The 22,940-nt window shown below is 32.4% G+C and overlaps 1 protein-coding gene across 1 annotated transcript; it reads left to right on the top strand.

Annotated features, from left to right (window-relative positions):
- Nucleotides 1-1,763: 1,763 nt before the first annotated feature.
- Nucleotides 1,764-22,637, top strand: LOC143051176 (uncharacterized). The gene is made up of 5 exons (XM_076224171.1): nucleotides 1,764-1,836; nucleotides 16,713-16,797; nucleotides 19,532-19,596; nucleotides 21,110-21,196; nucleotides 22,203-22,637. Exons 2-5 carry the CDS (start codon nucleotides 16,763-16,765, stop codon nucleotides 22,442-22,444), a joined length of 429 nt encoding a protein of 142 aa, XP_076080286.1. The 5' UTR covers nucleotides 1,764-1,836; nucleotides 16,713-16,762; the 3' UTR covers nucleotides 22,445-22,637.
- The last annotated feature ends 303 nt before the right edge of the window (nucleotides 22,638-22,940 follow it).

Here is a 22,940-nt window from a genome sequence, read left to right as displayed (position 1 = left end):
ATTTTTTTTCGTACATTTTTTGTACATAAATTAGGCCGTTAGTTTTCTCGTTTGAATTATTTTACATTTGTCATTAAGGAAGTCAGGATGACTCGTAAAACAATTTTTTTTTACCTCATTAACCAAATGCAATCCACTGTAAATAAATATGTTTAAACTAAAACTGACCATATTTGCACTTCATCGTGTAAATTTATATACACGAGGCTGCACAGTATTACAGTTATATTTTTTTGGCCAGTATGGACTGTAGTATACAAATTACACCAATATTGGAAAACAATGACTACAAAATTTTGTTTGCATCAGTTTATAATCCCAGCATGTTCTTTTTTATTCACAATATTGAATCGTAAACAAATATCAGTAGTTTTCATACCTCAGACTGACTCGTGTAACAATTTGCAGGAGTTTTCATACCTCAGACTGACTCGTGTAACAATATTTTAAGACACAATGACTTACTAAATTTTGTTCGCATCAATTGAGAGTGGTACAATGTCCTCTTTTTTATTCAAATATTGCATCATAAACAAATATCAGTAGTGTTCATACCTCCGACTACCAACATTATTTGACCGCATCATACCTTAATCTGAATTATCTGCCCTTGCATTTGAGTTGCCTTCCAATATGTAGCAAAGTTGGAAAAACATAAATCAAACAAAAGTTTTCTGTTTTTTGTAAAATACAACCATAAATATGATAAAATATGTCATTTTTTATATTGAAGTGAAAGTTCTTACACATGAATCACCTACTACTCTAAAACTTCGCACATTTTATGAAGATCTAGAACTTGTTTTCTAGTATTTCCAAATCCAAGATGGAGGAAGACACCCTATCTACCTTAATATCATGTAAATATATGGCCTCATTGTACATCAATAACATTTCTATGTCAGGACGGATCGTATGATAAAGATGACACCAATTTTGGAAAACAATGACTACCATGACTACAAAAGAGTTGTCCACATCAATTTAGAGTGCAAGTATGTCCTCTCTGTATCCATAACAATGAATCGTTACTAAAGTCATTGGTTCATGAGTTTGCTTTTTTAAACAAAACTATTTAAATGAATCATTCAAAACTCACATGACTGATTCATATACTTTAAAATGAAAAGTACATGCATGATATATTCTATTCTTTGAATGGTAAACTGTTAATATATTTTGTAGAATGATTGATTTTGCTTGCAGCCTAACGTCCAGGGGCAAATATTTCATTCATGTTCAGATCGAGTATATTTTTTCGGACGTCCCAGACTCCCAGATATCATTGATAATCGTTATTGATAAGTCTGTCTAAATTGACGAGATAGTAAAAATGTACATACTTATACAACACTTATTTCATTAATATCCCTATATATACACTGTACAGTTTTCGTTTGAACATTTGGAAAAACAGAATCTTAGATCATAAATGTAAATCCAAGGCAAAACAAGGTAATTTACGATTAAAATTCCATGTATTAAATGCATAGAGTTATATTTAGGAAGAGACTATTAAAACGGGGAACGAAGCAACGTAAACCATGATGTTTATATCCAATCATATTGTGTTAGGATGAACTGTTCTATGATAGTTTAGAACAGTTCTATGACAGATTATTCTGACAGTTCTTATGAGAGATTAGAAGTGATCTCCACTGTATTTGTATTAAAGTTTTAGTTGCATAAAATCCTTCCTAATGTTAACATGTATCCTGGCAGTATTTTGATCATACCTGTTTTTTTTTAAATATTGCAGATATATATTTGGTGTACAAAAACCATTTGAGTTATTTTGCTGTGACGATTTACAAGAGAAATTAGGAATTTGCAAAGGTACTAATTTTCTAATCCTAAATGTCACTTCTAATTCAACAAATTCTATGAAGGTATAAAACCACTAATTCATAGCCCAATTGCTTTCTATGTTAAATTCTGCAATTTTAAGCATTAGTTGCTTCTTTATCTTAAGTTCAAATAAAGTGGCAGTTATTTCATGTGAAAACTGTACCTTATCCTGACTTGTGCTGAAAATATCAACATACCGTTAATTGCATATTAGAGCGTACTGGTTCCCGGAAGTTTGATAGTACAAAAACAGGAACTTCAGTTCTGAACAACAGGCCAAATGTGCCCTCCTATCATAATTTCAGTAACTTCTTTAATATTTAAAAAAATCTTTTAACAAGGGTTCTACAGTGATCCCAAGTCACCAAGATTTCATTTGATACAAAAACTACCCAAATATATCCGCTATTGACAGAGATACAGCTATGCGTAGAAACTATATTGTTTAACATATGTACTACTTTCATGTATTGTTTTTCCGACCGGGCCTGAATTAGTGGTACTATACCTGAAATGATCAATGTAATCAAGTTATCAAATTAAATGACCTGTGCTTTTAGCATATCAAAAGGTAATGCTTGGGTTTATAGTAAACAAACAAGTATCATTTTGCATATTTCGCTAGCATAGGGAGAAATATAGATTATATCACTACAACAAGTATGTTACAATATTTTTTAACTCGAGACAGTTCTATTTTTATATTTAAGTACAGGTCCATGTAAGAATCAGGCAAATCAAATAAAAACTGATAAGTCCATATACACGGAATATGGTGAAATTTTGGGAACTTTGTAATCCATTAATAAAAGTGACAAAACCATAGTATTACATCGATGTATGCCATATTTGTCTAGAAAAAATTAGATTGAATGCATTCGCCGTCCGCATATACATAGACAATAACTGTTTAGTGTCTTTAAATATCAGCTGTATTTGTACGAGGCTAGGAAACAAGGTGTACGCGAGCTTTTAGCGAGCTACTACACCTGTTTCGAGCCGAGTACAAATACAGCTGATATTTAAAGACACTAAACAGTTATTGTCTTTATCCTGCAATTAATTCTGTATATTGTTTTTGTTTTGAAAGACACAAAAACTAACATATTTAGCATTTATTTTCGATTTGTAATCCCTTGAGGCCCGCGTAGTAATATCAAAATCACACATTACGCTGGAGACGGGTTCGCAAAAAAGAATCTCGAATGGTCAACAATAATACACCGCTCAAGGTGAATAATTATCTATTTTAAAATAACAACGAATTTCAATAGTTAAAACAAATAACAAAACATTGTCAAATTTGAAACAGAAGTGTACGAGTTGTCCTACGCTTCAGACTTGACATTCACTAAACATGCATGCTGAAATTGACATGGTTGCTTTTGTAACACAATCATACACATTCAAGTTTTGAAATCGACAATTGTCATCGTCATTGGAATGCATCTGGAATACACATTCTGAGGTCACACAGGTTAAAACAATACTCAGTCCGGCAGTGGGCGGAGCTTTAAAGCGATATCTGTATAGTATACAGATACAGCATAACGATATCTGTAGGGCTGTATCTGTATAGTAGGACACCTAATTGCAGGATAAAACAGTTTATCATATACTTAGACTAAATAACATATAAATTTTACCGTATGATAATAGCATTAAATTGACGTAAATTCCATATTTTTCGAATTGGTGCTTAGCGGGCTGATATGAAAAGTTTATCACATGCTTCGATTGTTATCACATGCCTTTCCGTAACGTTATCACATGGCATTCCGGTAATACTCGGCCAATTCCGGAATGCTACGTTTTCAGTGAAAAACATTACAAAGTAGTGTACAAAACAATTATTTGAATTCTGGAAAGTATATTGTTTAAAATAATTAAAAAAAAAAAAAAAAAAAAAAAAAGAAATATTTAATAAATGCATTTTTTAAGTTTTTCTTAAACATAATTTAGAAAGTTTCCTTAAAAGGTTGACTTTTCCAAACAATGATCATTAGGTATATTGTTGAATTATTTTTTGCCGATTCGTCCATATTAAAAATGTTTGTTTTCTCTCTCTCTGTTGAGTCATATGATAGAAAGATTTCATATTGCATGTATCAAATTTTGGGCCCGACGGCCGTGAACTTTTTTACTCTTTAAACTTCGGGAACCACATAAAAGGATCAATATGTGAATCTGTTATTTTTCTCTACCGTTGAAGCATATGATAAAAAGATCATAACATGTCATTTTTCATATCGCATGTATTATCAGCCCTCGGTCAATATCAGCCCTCGAGCCGTGCGGCTCTTGGGCTGATATTGAACCTAGGGCTGATAATACATGCGATATGAAAAATGCCATGTAATAATCTGATAGTAACGCATTGAAAGTAGGTCAACTTCGATATTGATTTTCTGTAAACAGCAGATGCCTAGCACACAATTTTTTTTATATTTGAAATCATTTGATACATATCTTCTCTTTCAATGCATAAAAATTTTTATTTGAAAAATGTTATTCACTAAAGTAAAATCATCGAAATGCGTCATTCACCGTATTGTTTATCTCCCTCGCTTGGTTACCTCTTTTAAAAAAAGACGCGTAGTCTGCACAACAACAATAACAAATGGCAGACGAATGGTCCCGCCAGACATGAAGGGCAGTATAAGTCTGTTTTAACCAATTCATATGGGGTTTAATCCTGTATGTAATCAGGATAAAAGTGACGAAAGCTCGCTGAATGTAATCAAGAAATAACGCAGCGACATTGACAGATCTGAGACTGTGTGGAGGTTGCCAGACTGTACATGAACCAGCCGTGGACAATGCCAATGAAGGAGAGTTGATTATGCATGTTATGATAGCACTGAGATGTGGTATTTTCAGGTAAATCAATATGCTGCCTCTGTCCCCACACTCTGCAAAATAAGTAATACCATTAATACCAACAAAGATAGAACAAGTGATAAAACCCATGATACACATTACATCGTGTCCTTATGCCCGGTATATTTTGTTAGGTTTCCAGTTCCAGCGGACTAACTACAGTCACAGGGTTTCTTAACTGGAGTCTTATTGCTAAATAGGCAGCACACCCATCCATCAAGCTGTTAAGGGAGCTACCATTTAATTGTTTTAGGGGGGGGGGGGTGTAGGATGAAAAATTTTGCCCTGTATTTTTTTTTAGTTGTAATCTCTGTCTTGCATTTTTTCCCCCACTCTATCATCGACATGTCTATACGGTCTTGTCAATATTAATTGGGTTATCTTTTTTTTGACTTAAATTGTCATCATGCTTTTATTTTTGCCATTTTTTTTATAATCAAAACTCCTGCCCTGCCTTTTTCGAATATCATCCTAGCTAGCCCCTTATAAAAATCAAATGAAATGGTAGCTCCTAAAAACATAAGGATTCTGGAACAATTTAGATAATGATATTCAACTTATCCAGCTAAAAAAACTATAAAAAAAAATATGATCATTGTGAGTGAACACAAACCTGAAACTAACTTCAAACTATTGAAACTGCATCCATAGACAAAGTACATGTAGTACCATATGTTCTTAGTCCTCTAAGGCTAAAAAACCTAGTCAAAACTAGGTTGGGACAAATTTCCACAATGGGTTGGAAACCTTTTAAGATTTACTTTGCAATTGAATTCATTATATATGTTTTTTTTGTATTATAAGATATAAAATGTATATAATTTATGCAACAACTTGTGGTGCTTTCGAGATGTTTAGACCATGGAACCGTTCAGCCTTTTGTTGTTTCGCTCATTCACCAAATGTTCTAGAATTGGTTGGTTCTGGCCATTGTATTTTTTACTTAAATTTTCTATCAATTTTTTGGATACAACAATAATCACTGTGCTTAAACGGCTGTGGGTAACTTAAGTTACCCACAGCCCAAGATGGAGCCGCCTTGCGTCGGTTAGATACTTTTCTTCTATAGAATAACAATACCACGAATGCATCAATTAAACAACTGAATTTAAAAGTTGTATTAATCGTTTAGGGAAACTCCTAAACTGGAAAGGTGATTAAATTCTACAAAATAAACGATCACAGCACGATTTTAAAAAACACTTAGGCTGTCCGTAACTTCAAAACAACTTGTCCGTAACTTTTTTCATCATACCAATAGAGATGTCCGTAACTTTCAAAGAATCGACATACGCGGATGTAATGTTTAAACTGATGATAGAGATTGCATCGAATACATATTCACAAAACGAAGTAGATGTCTAGTATGATATAATTCATTGTATCGATGGAAGACAAAATTGGGAAAAATATGAAAAAAATCAAGATAAATCCGCAAAACTCGGGTCTCATTTTGTATAACGTCGGGGTACCCGAATCACCTAGTTCGGAGGGTTGTTTCCGATCATAGCAGATAAACTGTTGAAACATTATTGTTCGTTTTTATTTTTGAACAAGTAGACTACAAAAGTATTTTTTACACATACATGTAGCATGTATACACTTACTTTCTGCCAGCAACGACAAGGGTAGCGTGAATCCGGGATTTTGGAGGGGAACCCAAATTGCCCAGGCATGCAGTGGATAGACTATACGAGACTTAAGTGCACAAAATTTTTCCGTCTTTTTTGAAAAAGCCAAAACACTTTTCTCTCATCCCCACAAAAACAAATCCCATCTGCATTGACAGTAAAATAAAAGGGGTGTCAGTCTGGACACACTGGGACGTTGCGCACGGTGATATTGCGGCACCCTGGCCAAGATTTACAGTAAATGGGAAAACTTTAAAAAAGTACATTTTGTATAAATGAATAAACCTAGTTTTACAGCTAGCTGCATATTTCATTTGTATGCAAGTTGCATTAAATTTGATTAAACTGAATAAAACTAAAAGACACAATAGGTAAAAGTCAGTGACATTAAAAGGAAAAGAGCAGTCAACATAGTGTATCAATTCGACATAGTATATAAAAATATAAATAACTACGTAGGACAACAGGATAATTTAATAGTCTAACAACCCCTGATAACATACAAAGAGAGAAAACAAAACATACTAGCAAACATATTCAAAAAATCATAACACTATAACTAACTGGTGGGATGTATAAATAACAAGCCGCGTCAAAGAGTATTCATCAAAATACACATAGAAAGAAACAGAGGTGAAGGTAAACCGCAAACATATAATTAAACTCAAAACATTAAAGAGTATGGAAAAGCCTTGGTCTGACAAGCGAAAAACGTCGATAAGACGCACATTAGTAAATAAAAGTTCAAACCATAACCAGGATGGAGTACCACAAACCCCACATAAAACTTCTGTGGTGTAAGTATGATGCGTTAGTAAAATCACATTTGGTGGTGAATGAGTAGTATAAACGGCCGCAAAGGTTACAAATATGATGTTAATTGTCTTCTAATTGTTGAAATTATAATTCTTAAAATTTTAAATCAAAAGTTACCCACATCTAAAAATGAAGTTACGGACAGTCTGCTTAGTTTCGATCAAAAAGTTACGGACATCTTATGCATTTTTTAAAGTTGACCTTGCGCTTCAGTGAACTCTATATTAACAAATTTATGGTAATTGATAGTCATTTCTTTATTCAATAATCCTATAAATATTTACATTCTGCATGAAAAACGCCGCAAAAGGTACATTTTGCATGAATTAAATATCAACGAGTTTAGAGTCCGCCATCTTGGGCTGTGGGTAACTTAAGTTACCCACAGCCGTTTAAGCACAGTGAATAATAGGCCAGTAATTATTTCTGGATATAAGTGTAAAGCATGTATAGAATTTTTTGATAAATTTTAAAAAGATAAGTATGATGCAGAATATGGAAAATATCACAGTCAGTATGTCAGGGCCATTTATATCTGACTATGCAGTAAATCATTTGCTCATTGCTAATCGTCTTTTACCTATTCAGTGATTTTCTTAGAGTTTAGGTGAAGGGGCCCATGTAATTTGGAATAAAGTTCGTGAAATGTTGCAATTGGCTTTGAGGAAACTATATTAATTTTGTTATTTGAAGGGCACACTGCACATTGTTACATCAGCCTGTGCAACATTCAAAGGGAGTCTAGGGTAAAGCCCCCCCCCTTTTTTAAAATTAGGTACACAATCCTGGATTCTGAGATCCCTATGTTTATATACCTTGCCGACTCTAAATAAAGCTTATTTATTTATCCCTGACCTATAATTAACCTCTAAGAGATTTGCTCTCTTGTGGAAAATTTCATACATGTAACTCTCAGTAGTCTGTGAGTTTTGGACTCATGAAAATTTGAAAAGTCTGACTCTGTAATGAGAACCCTGACTGAGTTACTTCATTTGCTATCATACCACATATAGATATAGGAAGATTTGGTGTGAGTGCCAATGAGACAACTCTCCATCAAAATAACAATTTAAAAAAGTAAACCATTATAGGTCAATGTACGGCCTTAAAGGGGGGCTTTGTCTCACACCGAACAACAAGCTATTATGCTTACAAGAAATAAGTAAAACAACAGGTAACATACAATGTATATTACAAAAAAATTGGGCTAAGTAAATATAAGATAAAAACAGAAGACAACAATATCAGAATTAGGGATGACATCAAAAGTTCAATGTAAGATAGAAAACCTAATTTATATATATATATATATATATACAAGTACACACCCGTGATATCGCGGGTCCATGACTGAATTAAAGTATATAACTATGCCTAAGCCTTATTTTAGTAATTGGGATTGTCATCTGATAAGTCATGTCGATTATAAGATACACAGTTTTCTCTGCTTTCAAATTTTTCTGTTTGAACCCGTCGACCTGGAACTTATCATTTATTGGAAATAATAATTATTTGGAAAACAAAAGGTCCTGGCTATCCAGAAATGGAGTATTTTTTAATCAACAGCATTGTCCTATATTAGTTATCTTAGAAAGTCTTGCTGATTGCTGAATAAAACTACAATAGGGAACAATTTGACAATGATTGAATTTAGTAGTGTCAGTCCTTTGATTATGACCCGTGTATATAGCAAAATTCTAAATACACCGTTTGGTGGTGCGCCTGTCAAATGCGCAACGTACAGATAAGGTAATAGGTAACAGTTAAATATACTATTGGTATCGGTATCGGATTCGACCCGGAACTTGTTAATTAGTGGCAATATTAATTATGCTGAAAACAAAAGGGTCTGGAGTGGTGTAATTTTTAATCTACACCATTGTCCTATATTAGTTATATATAGAGTTGAATTCTTTAATTTGTCGTTTTTACCCGATGACGGCTGACAAATTGGACCTCGTAATTTTAGTATTATAGATATTTTCACTGACCCTCTTACTCTCCTCTTAACTTAATTTGGGAAAAATTGATTGACCACAGGAAAGTATAAAATAATTTCAATTAAAGAAAACTTGCAGCAATTTTTACCCCCACCCAAACTATTTGAATTAAGTTTATTATCCTTCATGGATTTTTTTTATGTTTTCCCTAAGTGACAGAAGTTTAATGTTCATCTTACAGCTAATTTCTTTATGCTTGTAGAGTAAAATTTTGATTTTGAAACGTTTACCCAAGCTTTGTAATTAAGACTGACATCTTCATACAATAAATATAGGCACACTTAAACCTGTAAATATAATTGTTAAAAGCAATTGGATGTTATCTAAATTACAATTGTACAATATACAAACAAAGTAAGAAAGTCTTGCTCTACATGCATTAGGAAGTTAGCTATAATCTTTATTTTTATTAAAGCACATACAAATGTATGTTTCATGAGACATTGCTTTGGAGAAAACAACCTAGAGATATCATTTAATTTATATCTATAAAATAATATAATTATAGTTTTGGGAAAACTAAAGTAGTAAAATTGTTCACCATGTCAAAAGCCATCTAACAAGAAATTTTCTGATGAATCAGACAACACTTGAAGGGTTATTGCCATTTTTCTAAAGGAAATTTGGGTGCATTTTGTTATAACCTTGATATCATTCTAGATGTACAAATGTATCTCATAAACTTATTTTATGACCCCTGCCATAGCGGAGGGGCTTTAAGTTTAACCCTTGTTTATAAAAAAAAGAAGATGTGGTATGATTGCCAGTAAGACAACTCTCCTCAAGGGACCAAATGACACATAAAGTAACAACTATAGGTCCCAGTACAGCCTTCAACAATGAGCAAAGCCCAGACCGCACAGTCAGCTATAAAAAGCCTCGAAACGGCGATGTAAATCAATTCAAAAGAGAAAACTAACAGCCTGATAAATGAACCAATAATGAACGAAAAACAAATATGTAACACATAAACAAACGACAACCACTGTATGTCTGTACTCTAACTTTATATACAAAAAGAAGATGTGGTATGATTGCCAATGAGATAACTCGCCACAATTAAATAGACCAAAATGACACAGAAGTTAACAACTATAGATAACTTTTAGTTTGCCTAAACCTAATGTTAGTATAATTTTATACAATGCTTATTACCATTAAACACAATCAAGTTTGAATTTTGGGGGCGTCACTTTAGCCGTTCTAAAGTTATGCCCCTTTACAAATGGTAAAATTGCTAAATTTTTAGTTTTCTTCCTCTTTCTGTAGTTTGCCTTAATCTAATGTAATAAAACTTATACACAATACTTTTTAGTTATTTTGTGTATATTTAAATTGCAGAGTAATGAATATCTTATATTTCATAGGGATCAATATTCAGGGATATTGCTACTCTGAGGCCCATGCAGGAAAGTCATATTGTGATTCAAAGATGGCAAATATGCGCAAAAAGATGAAAAGTTGGGTTGCAAGTGGAAAAAAAACATTGTACCAGCAGCTGCTATAAAAACTGCCCCACATGTAACAATTACATCACCCATATTAAACAGAAAAAATTAAAGCATTGGTTAAAATAATCCATGGCATGTTGTTTGAAGCCCCATGTGTGATATTATATTAACATAATTTTTCTGTTCTGTGTATCCATCTGCTTGAATGTTTGTCTATCTGTTCCTTATTATACCCCCACACAACACAGTTGCGTAGTGTATAATGTTTTTGATCCGACTGTCAGTCCGCCAGTCCGGTTTCTTGTCGTCGCAACTCCTCTCAAACCACACAACAAACTTTCATGAAACATTTTTAGATAATAAGGACAAACTATTTAGTTGAGCATATGGACAGGAAATTACGATTTTCTATTCTTCTAGGAGTTATGCCCCTTTGAACTTATTTGCAGCAATGCACTACTTTTAACAGTTTGTCATCGCAACTCCTCTGAAATCACACAACAGAATTTTATGTTACTTTGTAGATAATAAGGACATACTATGTAGATGTGCATATCAACAGGAAATTAAGGTTCAATTTTTTTTCTAGGAATTGCGCTCCTTTGAACTTATTTGCTTTAATGTACTTCTGCAATGTGTCATTGCAACTCCTCTGAAACTACACAACAGAACTTTATGAAACTTTGTAGATAATAAGGACATACTATGCAGATGTACATATCAACAGGAAATTATGATTCAATTTTTTTTCTTGCACAATTTTGTTTTTTACTTACACTTATTATATTTCTTTAATGATAATTTGGGGACGTGGGGTATGTGATCGTGCTCACTATGGTTGTTTAATTTGGTCAAAGTTAGTTTCATTGATAGAAATTTCAAAGTTAGTTTCATCAATAGAAATTTAGTACAAATCAAATTGTATGCCAGATTAGGACCATATCATAAAAAAACTAATCAATGTTAAAACAGTTATTTTTCAGGGTAAAGGTTCTGGTCATAGTAAAAAGTCAGAATGGTTTGAAATTTAGTGCATAATTTCCTTATAATATTATCTGTCTCAATATCAAACTTTAAACTGAACCCTTGAAATAATAGTGCAAACAGCACATCATGCAAAGCAACTTTTATTTTACTTTTTTAGCTCACATGGCCCTAAGGCTTTTCTCATCACTTGGCGTCTGTTTTCGTTGTCTGTTAACTTTTACAAAAATCTTCTCTGAAACTAATTAGCCAAATTTAACCAAACTTGGCCACAATTATCATTAGGGTATTAATTTAAAAGATGTGACCAATGACCCGGCTAACTAACCAAGATGGCCACCATAGGCATAGGAAAAATAGGGTAAAATGTAAATTTAGGCTCATATCTCTGAAACTAAAGCATTTAGAGCAAATTTGACAAAGGCAAAAATGTTCATTGGGCTAAGATATATGTGTCCTTAAATCATTCAGACAAACTTTTTAGGTTGCTTCCCCTGAACTAGTAATTTTAGGGAAATTTTGTTGTTTTTGGTTATTTATTTTTCCCATCACTTTGCGTCCGTCGTCGTTAACTTTTTCAAAAATCTTCTTCTCTGAAACTACGGGGCCAAATTAAACCAAACTTGGCCACAATCATCATTGGGGTATCTAGTTTAAAAAATATGTCTGATGACCCGGCCAACCAACCAAGATTGCCGCCACGGCAAAAAATAGATCATAGGGGTAAAATTCAGTTTTTGGCTTATAACACAAAAACCAAAGCATTTAGTTATTGTTCTTTATAGTCAATTTTTAACAATTTTCATAAAATTTGTTAATTTTAACTAACATTTCCACTGAAACTACTGGGTCAAGTTAATTATAGATAGAGATAATTGTAAACAGCAAGAATTTTCAGTAAAGTAAGATGTACAAACACATCACCATCACCACAATTTTGTCATGAATCCATCTGCTTCCTTTGTTTAATATTCACATAGACCAAGGTGAGCGACACAGGCTCTTTAGAGCCTCTAGTTTGAATAATGTTATAGATAGAGATAAACTATAAACAGCAATTATGTTCAGCAAAGTAAGCTCTACAAATAAGTGAACAGGATCAAAATTGTCAATTGACTTCATTAGGAGTTATTGCCCTTTAAAGTCAAATTTTACAATTTTGCGTAAATTTTTGCAATCTTTTACAAAAGTCTTTCCTGAAACAACTGAGATAAATTTGAATAAACTTGGCCCCAAATAAACATTAGGGTATTTAGTTTTTAAAAATGTGTCCAGTGACCCTGTCTGCCTAAAACATGGCAGACATGGCTAAAAATAGAACATAGGGAAAAACTGTGGTTTTTGACTTTTCCATACATGTATCTCTGAAACTAGAGCAAAAGTATAACGGTTGCATTATTCCATGCTTGTAAATAAAAATATCATGTGAGCAACACAGGCTCTTTGGAGCCTCTAGTTTAAATTATTTTCTTTTCTTGAAAATATCATGTTGACCTATGTAGTAATGCACACAAATTTTGTTGAAGTTGAAAACATGACCTTTGAATCGGTTTATAATTCTCCTCATTATTATTTCTTTTCACAGGTGTTGCTGGATGTCAAGTCTCTGAATGTGCTAACGACACCTCATAACACAAACTGATAACACACAAGTTAAAAGGAATAAATGATTTTAATGAGTTGTGAGTTGAAGAAAATGGTATACTACTGAGGAAAGCCTACAACATCGGCAAAGACAATTTTTTTCCTAATAAATCTATAGACCAAATTGGTTTTGGTAAACGGCAGGAAAATAAAACAGAATAATGTGTGTTAATATCAGCATTTGATTTACCTGTTATGTAACTGGAAAAATCAAAACACCTAAAACAGTTGGTGCAGTTAATCTCCATGAAGGACCAGAAATAAAAACAGAAAATGGTGAAGACTCATCCAGATTATCCTCTCGTCACTCAGAAAGTTCTGATTAAATGCTGTTCTTTTGCTCAAAAGTTGGCTGTGTCATTAGATTTGCTACTTTAAATGGACTTGAAAACCATCTATTGATAGCTATATATATATATAGGAAAGCATTTTTAACAGTTGCAACAGGAAACAACCTGACACCAGTGGACCATGTTGTGCAATGAAGTGTAATTTACAACCAAAAAATAAAAAAACATCAACAAATGGGACTGAAAATGAATTTTCTACAAGTAATATGAGATGGGCTTTAAAGAAAGACAGGAGAATATCAAGATTTCCTCATTATTTTTTTATAAAAGTATTTGTCACATATTATTCAAGTACTAAGCAATCACTCTTTTGAATAGAACGTTAAGATACATATTTGATCAATGAAAACTAAGTATTATTAGAATATATGTTAAAATAATTTTGCTTGTACCATCATGACCATATAATTATTTAGTTTTTAGAAAATTAAACATTATTTTGAACAACTTATTATCTATCTTTTTTTTTATTCTTTACTTCCATTATCTCCAATTGACTTTCTTCAATGTAGTTACAACATTGAATTTAAGTTCTATATTATCGATATGCAAATAAGGGTGGTTTCACTTTAAACATGTTAGTTCAGTAGATATGTTCTGTTCTAAAGGGAAAATCATTTGTATGCAAGACCATTAACTCTTGCATATATTTACATATTGAGGAAGAAAATGGGGACACCTTTGTGCCACAGACACCTGTTTATTTTTTATTTAACTGCTTGTACCACTGAACAAATATTTTGCAGGAGTACCTGTTTATCACATCTTAAATAAAAAAAATCAATGTGGGAGACACAAAACATAGTAATTGTTTGCTCAAATTTCTTGACTAAAGTGCCGTGTGATATTTGGATCAATATATTGAGAAAACAATTTGGTTCTAAGAAATCAAATCCTTCGTTTATATCAATTCAGACCCCATTGATGCTTGCAAGGTAACAACACAATTATTGTGGACTTTGGCTCATTACTAAATGTAAATCATAACATTTTCCCACTTAGAAATAGTTCAAGCGACCCTCCTCCCCAATCATACACAAACAAGCTATATATTGTTCCACTCAATATGCAAACTATTAACCCTTTAAACCCTGGTATATCATATATATATAGGAAGTTGCATGACATAAGTGAATATTTCACCTAAATTTGATCAACATGGGGCGTAAAAATCATAAATAATAAAAAAAACCGGAAAAATTGACGATTTTGATGGTGCTGCCACCTACAACAGCGAAATATTTCCGAACTTTTTTTTGTTTCGATTTATTCTATAGGGCTTCTACTAAAAGGGAATATATAATAAAAGTGTGTATACTGTTGCTGTTTCTTAAAAAAATAAAATGAAATTAGATGAAATTTGCATTTTTCTAAAATTCATTTTGATCACATTTCCATGGTTACGGTTGCTAGGGAAGAAAATATTTGAAATCAATTTTCAATCTGTTTTCATATCACTATACATATGAACTCTATATAAAGTATATACTAGCAACAAAAAATATATTATTAAAGCAAGATAAATTACTTTAAAAACATGCTTTTTTGTAGTTTTCCTTGCTCATTTTTAGGGGCCATCAAGGGGAAATTTGAAAATGAATATTTTTAACACAAAAATTATTTTTTTTTAAAAAGAATTTCATATTCAAGTTCTAATAAGGTAAATCCATATCTAGAATATGAAATTTGATCAATTTGCCAACATGGACTTATCACTGTTTGCCTGATTCTTACATGGACCTGTACTTAAAGCGCGAGGCTTGTTATGCTGTTTAAATAATTGAAATTTAACCGTTAAGAGAGATGAAATATCATCATACACGAAATATTATGGTGGAATCTGTTCTTCTTGATTTTTATCCTTCCAGTTCAAAGATCTGCAGAAATCTGCGTTCTTTATATGTGACGACATCAGGCATGGTTGTATTTTTCATGACGTCACAATGGAAAATTCATAAGAAACCGAGAAAATTAGACGTCATACTTACATTACGACCAATCATTTACTGAGACCAGATATTTCACTAGTGCTATTATTGGATGAGCGTCACTGATGAGTCTTATGAAGACGAAACTCGCGTCTGGCGTACTAAATAGTCCGTTTAAAAATTTTGAAATTATCAAGAAACTAAAGTTACAACTTCAGAAAAGCGCTTTGGACGCAAGGAATTATTAAACGCGTTGTTTTCAATTTTTTACATCACTGGGTCGATACCGTTGCTGGTGGACTATCAGTCCCCGAGGGTATCATCAGTTCAGTAGTCAGTACTTCGGTACTGACATGATCTAACAAACTGGACTGAAATTGAGAAAGGAAATGGGGAATGTGTCAAAGCGACAACAACCCGACCATAGAGTAGACAACAGCCAAAGGCCACCAATGGGTCTTCAATGTAGCGAGAAACACCCACACCCGTAGGGATCTTTCAGCTGGCCCCTTAGAAAATATGTATACTAGTTTAGTGATAATGGACGTCATACTAAACTCCGAAATATACACAAGAAACTAAAATTAAAAACATAAAAGACTAACAAAGGCCAGAGGCTCCTGACTTGGGACAGGCGCAAAATTGCGACGGGGTTAAACATGTTATTTGAGATCTTAACCCTACTTTTGTCCGTTTTAAAATTTTTGAAATTACTAAGAAACTAAAGTTTCAAATCCCTAAGACAAAGATGACTTTTGATGAATTTGGCTATTTATTTTAGTTATTTTTGACATATAGCTCTTCAACGGTTTCGGTACTTATACATCTTTGGATTTCAAATATTTGGCTTTGAGAGTTCCTGATGAAGTTAAATCCAGAAAAGCGCTACGGACGCAAGAAAATATTAAACGTGTTATTTTTAATGTCATTTTAAATCGTTTCTCCTGATAACTCTGTTGGAGCAGTGATTGGGTAAGGAGCACACTCCTGTAAATGAAGTCAGTATAGTGTAGGTATGCACTACATTGTAGCATAACGTTTAAGTTGAGATTTGTGAACATTACGGAGCCGAGTTTGTCAAAACACAAAGCTTAATTATTCAATACTAGTATTTTGCATAAGAGTAATTTATAAAATCAATTACAGCTAAGATTCATGGTACTTGAAACTTTCATTGTAGAATGTTATCCTGGCTTTAAATCACGGAGAAAGAAATATGAGTACAGATGTATGAACTGGCGGTGTATTTGCAAGGATAATCAACGGTACATGTATATTAACTATCTATTTTCTAAACAATCCAGCTGGAATAGATAATTTCGCATGTTGTATCTTTGTTTATTTTCAAGTATACTTACAAATGTAATTGTTTAAAATTATATAGAATTGATTGGATTTAAAATGTACTATGATCAAGGTGGAAAAAGTTCAACATAATTAAAAAAATGAAATTTGTTATTCATATTATTATAAACAAAAACTTCTTATTGAAATATTTGGTAATTGTGTACTTGTGGAGTTGATTTCATTATAAAAAAAACTTCTGCTGCAACAATTCATATACACCTCCTTAAGCTTCAAAAGACTTGAAGAAAGTTGAAATAAAGCCATAGAAAAAAACCTTGTCACAGTTTGTTAGTCATTACTAATGGCTATTCAATGTTAACGTCATGATTTATTGTGTGACACAACAGTCACCGTGTATAACGCCACATGCGGGGTGTCGGCTTTGAAGCAAAGAAAAACAATCAAGGTAAGTGCAAGTATCAATATTTATTTTTATAGAATTGTTAGTACCATAGTATGAATTGCGCAGAAGGAACAGAAACATGATATATTTCCTGCAAGCAGAAGCAGACGTTTTCAATGCTCTGTTTTCTCATACACTTTTCTCTAGTTTTCCGGGTTGTAGATTTTGAGGCTTCATATACTAATTTCTGGATAAATAAAAAATCATATCATGTGTCAAACTTTGCGTCTCAAGGGGCAGAGCCATTTTTTGAAAACATTTGCTTATCGATCGACCTTTATCTGGTTCGTTGTTATTGAAACACACATACTCTGTTATTTTAATATGAATTACAAACTTAATGTATTTTATGTTGCATATATGTTTCTGTCTTTTAAGTAATGTATATTTTTAATGTTGGAAAAAGAGAAAATAGCCTTAAATAGACAAATAATGGTATATGGAGAGATGTAAAATGTTACTTATTTTTGTTTTATACCTTTTCAGTACAAAACGGTTGAAAATACACGTATATACGCAAAAAATGTGTACCCGATACATAATCAGATTATTACTTTTTAAATTAGCTTGCATAGAAAGAAATTCTAGTTAATGCTATGAACAGACCAATCTTTTATATTTCCGTGACTTTTTTCAATGTTGTTAATGCAAATGTAAATTTAAGATAAGAAATGATTTGCACATATATCTTTAATCTCAATATACCATATTTGTTTTGTATTTTTCGAGATCGTAAATGATTTGCACATATAACTTTCAGCTCAGAGTAATCGAATTTATTTTTGGAGTGAGTGCATTTTGCGGCGTGCTCGAATGTTTTTTTTTAGGAATCACATGATGAATTTGATGGAGTTTGACTGTTGGTGGCTTCATGCAAATGTTATATGGAGGCATCTACTTCTTATTACAGGAACTATATTATGTTTCGATTACTTTCGTGTAATACGAGATATGGTTCTAACAATTCTCAAAAAAAAAATTTGATTCAAACATAGCCGATAACCCGCATGTTGCGTTCTGCACTGTGACAATGCGGAAGGAATTGTTATTATTGTATGACATCAATAGTTAAATGTGTCGCAGGATCTGAAATAGCAATTCGGTTTTATGGAGAAAAAATTACATAACATGCAAAAAGTATCGAAAATCGGAAATAATAATGATTGCCAAAACATGAAGGACATAAATTATAAAAAAGTTGATCATAAAAGCTTGAATTAAAAAGGGTAATTTAAAACAAAACAGTAAAAGAAATGCATAAGAGGCGTTAAACTGATTAGCCTGATAACCTAAACATACTTACATATATTTCCCGTTTCTGAGGGGATAGGAAGACTGTTCACTCGACAAAATTCATATTCACAGGAGCTTAATATTGAGCTATGCACGAGTGATGTAGGACTATTGGATGGTCAAGTAGTCTTCATATTTCATGAAGAAAAGGGAAGGAATGTTTTGTTCCTCTGCATTTAGTTAAACTTGTGTTTCCTCAACTTTCAAAACGCTAAGTACATGAACCGCGCTTAAAGTTGAACGAGGAAGTCACGATGATACGTGATGGGGGGGGGGGGGGAAAGGGGGGGGGGTATGCTTCTTCGAGGTGAATTTGAGGTTCTGTGGAATATGGTGATTGATAGTTTCAAATAATCAAATGTTTATGAAGCTATTTAAATGGGGATACAGTGGAAACACACTTATTTCTAAGAAGGCTTATAGTATCTGAAAGCAAGTACAACTAATTATTTATAGCTGATGTAAAAATCGCAACGTCAATTTATCTGATATATTTACATATGATATAACACGGCATGCACATGTACAGTGCAGGTAGACAACACCCAACTAAACATCCTTAATATCTGTTTTTCAAAGTTACATTGAAACACAATGGTCAGAATTATTAATTCATATTTCAAACTACAAATGCGCACACCAATGGTCCACTAAGATTTGTTCGTTTGTCTTATTTTAACTTTCATGTGAAAAATATCACGCGAGAGTTAAATGGGAAAATAAATAATTGAACTATAGCAAAGAACAATCCCGACGGTATTCATATCGAATAACGATATCAAAGTTTAAACATTTCGCCACAAATCATTGTAGTTTTATAACGATTTTTTTCAACACATTCTTGAAATTTTAAAATCAAGTGTTGTACTTGCGTCAAACAATGACAACATTAGGAACTTAAATTATGTTTCATATTATGTTGAACATTTTTGATTTTAAAATATATTTGTCTACAGTTGCCACAATGAGCATGGATGTATAGACGTTAAGCCATTGTACACAGAAGTTGACAGCAAACATGGTAAAGTTAATAAATCCTTTATTTAAACTTTATTCGAAGCAACATTAAAAACAAATGTTTATGATATGTTGTCTAGTATGTTGTTTTTATATTTGTATTCTATATTATGAGGGCTTAATGAGAACACAATTGGTGTGTCTCGTCCTCAAATCTGTAAGAATACTTGTAAATTTGCAGATAACAAGACTGAAAGTTGAAGACAATTACCTGTCCAAATGATCTAGCAATTAAAATTAGGTTGATCTTATTATGCGAAAGATTGTAAATGTAAATATTGAGATGTCTCATGTATGTCCTAAAACTTTTTTCAAACATTTATTATTGTTTTCTTTTGGTTTTCATCAATTACATATTATATTTGTATCATAAAATATCTTTTGCACATGTTTAACTAAGGCACATCACTTATGACTATGACATTCTAAGTTATATTAATGTCTTCTTTATCATAGCAATATTTTTATATTATAGAGATATAAACAACTGTATATATACTTGTACCTAAATATTAAATTGTAACTTTCTAGATTTGTTCAATCCAAAGACCTTATCAGAATGTATATACGTACCTGTACCAATAGCGTTCAAAACCAAATATTGATGAGAATGTATAACTACTCAAATATATGAATAGTGATATGATAAAAAAAAGGCCTTAAGCAAATAACTAGATCAAAACAACCTTATAAATAAAGGCAACATTAGTATACCACTGTTCAAAAGTCATAAATCGATTGAGAGAAAACAAATCCGGGTCCAAACTAAAACCGAGGGAAAATATCAACTATAAGAGGAAAAAAACGAAACACCAGATACACTGGAGTACAAAAAAAAAAAAATAACGAAAATGCGACACACACATCAACTCAGGAGGCAATCTATAACATTAGACATGATTTTTTAAATCCGGAAGTTGTCTTTTATTACACTTTGATATAATGTAAAAAAATGTAAGGGTTCCACAGAATCCAGTGTCTGGTCTACTTTTGCTGTTAATCGCAGGCTCAACAAAAATGAGGGAAAAAAATGATAATATTCCTCTTGATAGTATCTTTTGATTGAAGGAAGCTTCTGTCCAAGTTTGGTAAACATCCAGGATAGTTTAAGAATCTTTTAAATGTTTTTTTTTAAACTTTAACTGCAGACTGCATGTAATGTTAACTGCAAGAAAAACTAAGTCCATTTATAAGTCATACACGGAAAAATGGAATCCAGGATAGTTTAAGAAAGTTATTAAAATTTCAAAAACTTTAACTAAAGAGTGAATATTTGTGGACGCCGCCGCCGACGACGACGACGCCGAATATAGGATCGCTATATCTCGCTTGTTCGCCAAAAGTCGAATGCTCGACAAAAAGTATTCTCTAAACACAAACATGTTAAAATCTGTATATATTCGGTATATTTATCATGAATATCGTTTAAAGTCAATACAATTCATTATGTGCGCTTTATAACCAACATGTATGTACTTTAATATGACTGCATGAGGTAAATAATTGTTGTATTCCAGACGGTTTTACACCACTGACATTGACAAATGAACAAAGTGCTCCAACACCAGTGGCGGCAACAACATCTTTAACGAATGCAAGTTTAGGTAAGTTTTCAATTTTCGCTTTAATTTTTCCTACTGATAAAGCGAACTAGATATTTGACCTCTTGATCCCATGGAATGGGCTGTCGAATCCTTATTACTAATTATACACTTTCTACACTCCGTTTATTTAATAGAAAAACCTGACGAATAATGCACAAAACCTTTTATAAGAAAAAATACAAACAAAATAACAAAAACTAATTTCAACAGTCAACTAAATGAAATAAAACACTGTTTTATGCACATTTCGTACATTTGTTTTAAATGCCTCTTGTAAAACACATTTCATTGCCTTTTGTGTACGTATATAATGTGCACGGGGCACTAGCTACGAGATATATAAAACATCAAAAGTATGATTTTTTTGTTCAATTAAGAATTGAATGCTGCTTTTTGTAAATTTATTGGGGTGTAAAAGCGTTGACCGAAGTACATTTTGTATACTAAAAATGTGCGCACGGTCAACGCTTTTACAACCCTATAAAGTTACAAAAAGAAGCATTCAATACTTATAATTACATTTTTTTAACTATAATCATGAAAACACGATTTTTATCAAGTTTTCATTTAATTTACCTGTGCACTTTATTGTGGGACCTCGTGTCATCATGAATGAGAAATGTTATTGTCTAATACAATTGTTTCAGGAATAGCACGTGATGTGCAGTTAGCCAATCAGAATAACGTATTATAATGAAACATACATCTAATGTAATCATTCATTAATGAAAGTGAAATAGTGAAATAATAATTTGCTTTTATCAGCTAAAATGGTTCAATTTTGTTAAATTTAGCTAATAAGCATTGATATTGAATTATTCACTTGCAAGTGAATTATTCGACCTCATTAAATCCGTATTCATGTGAACTTCATTTTAACCTTGTAGAAAGAGATAGAATAACGCGTGCATTGTCCGTATTCATAAAACATGTGCAAACAGAAGGAACACTGTAAGTCTGTTCTTTCATACTCATTATTTAACACTAAATAACTATTGTTTTGTAGGTATGGTAAAAACAGAAATCTTCATTTATTCGTTGTTTGGAGTCGGTACATTTTTTATTCTCTGTTTTATCATCGGTTTATGTGTATATAAAAAGTCTCACAAGGAAAACATTAACTCAAATTCAGAAACTATCCAAAATACAGGTGTTATAAATCGCATATACGAAGAATCCAATAACGTTGAACAGAACCAACTCGTCGCAAGAGAACGGGCAAGTGATAATGAATACGTAGCAATGTAGTGAGTTGTAAAATGGGTATTGGTTTTGTTTTGTGTCAAGACCTGTCATTCAAAGTCACAACTCTGGTTTCAGAGTAAAATGAATGGTGTATTTATATTTGAAATTACAACCTAGTTTGCAGCAGCTGGAAAACGTTTGTCAGGATTTGTACGAACATAATCATCCCTTTTCAGGGAATAGACAGTGCACGATTAAGTACCGGTCTTTGTAAAAATCATGCAGAAGGCGATTCATGGCATGTCACAGAAGTAATTTTTTTTGCCCTATATCATAAGAACTTTGGTAGATGGTCAAAATTCTGTCTTTATTTTCCCTGTATTATGCCCGTTGCCATGGTAACCATCAAATCAACATTTTGCCTGAATATGTGAAAAAAGACCCTTTTTGAAAATATAAAATAAGGGAATTTAAAGTCCCATAGAAATAAAGTTAATCAATACAAAGGATATGTATATTTACAGTATTGACAAACAAAACCCCAAACTATATAAAAACG

This window comes from Mytilus galloprovincialis, chromosome 11 (assembly GCF_965363235.1).
Source record: "Mytilus galloprovincialis chromosome 11, xbMytGall1.hap1.1, whole genome shotgun sequence".
In the NCBI taxonomy this organism is placed as follows: domain Eukaryota; kingdom Metazoa; phylum Mollusca; class Bivalvia; order Mytilida; family Mytilidae; genus Mytilus; species Mytilus galloprovincialis.
Note: the sequence above shows the minus strand (reverse complement) of the source record. Positions and strands in the feature narration are given on the sequence as shown.

Bases quoted from the DNA above. Each gene is read 5' to 3' on its own strand.
- LOC143051176 (XM_076224171.1), top strand. From the start codon at position 16,763: ATGAACTGGCGGTGTATTTGCAAGGATAATCAACG. The intron at 19,597-21,109 runs GTAAAGTTAATA...GTTGTATTCCAG, and splicing joins AGAAGTTGACAGCAAACATG to ACGGTTTTACACCACTGACA. The intron at 21,197-22,202 runs GTAAGTTTTCAA...ATTGTTTTGTAG, and splicing joins TTTAACGAATGCAAGTTTAG to GTATGGTAAAAACAGAAATC.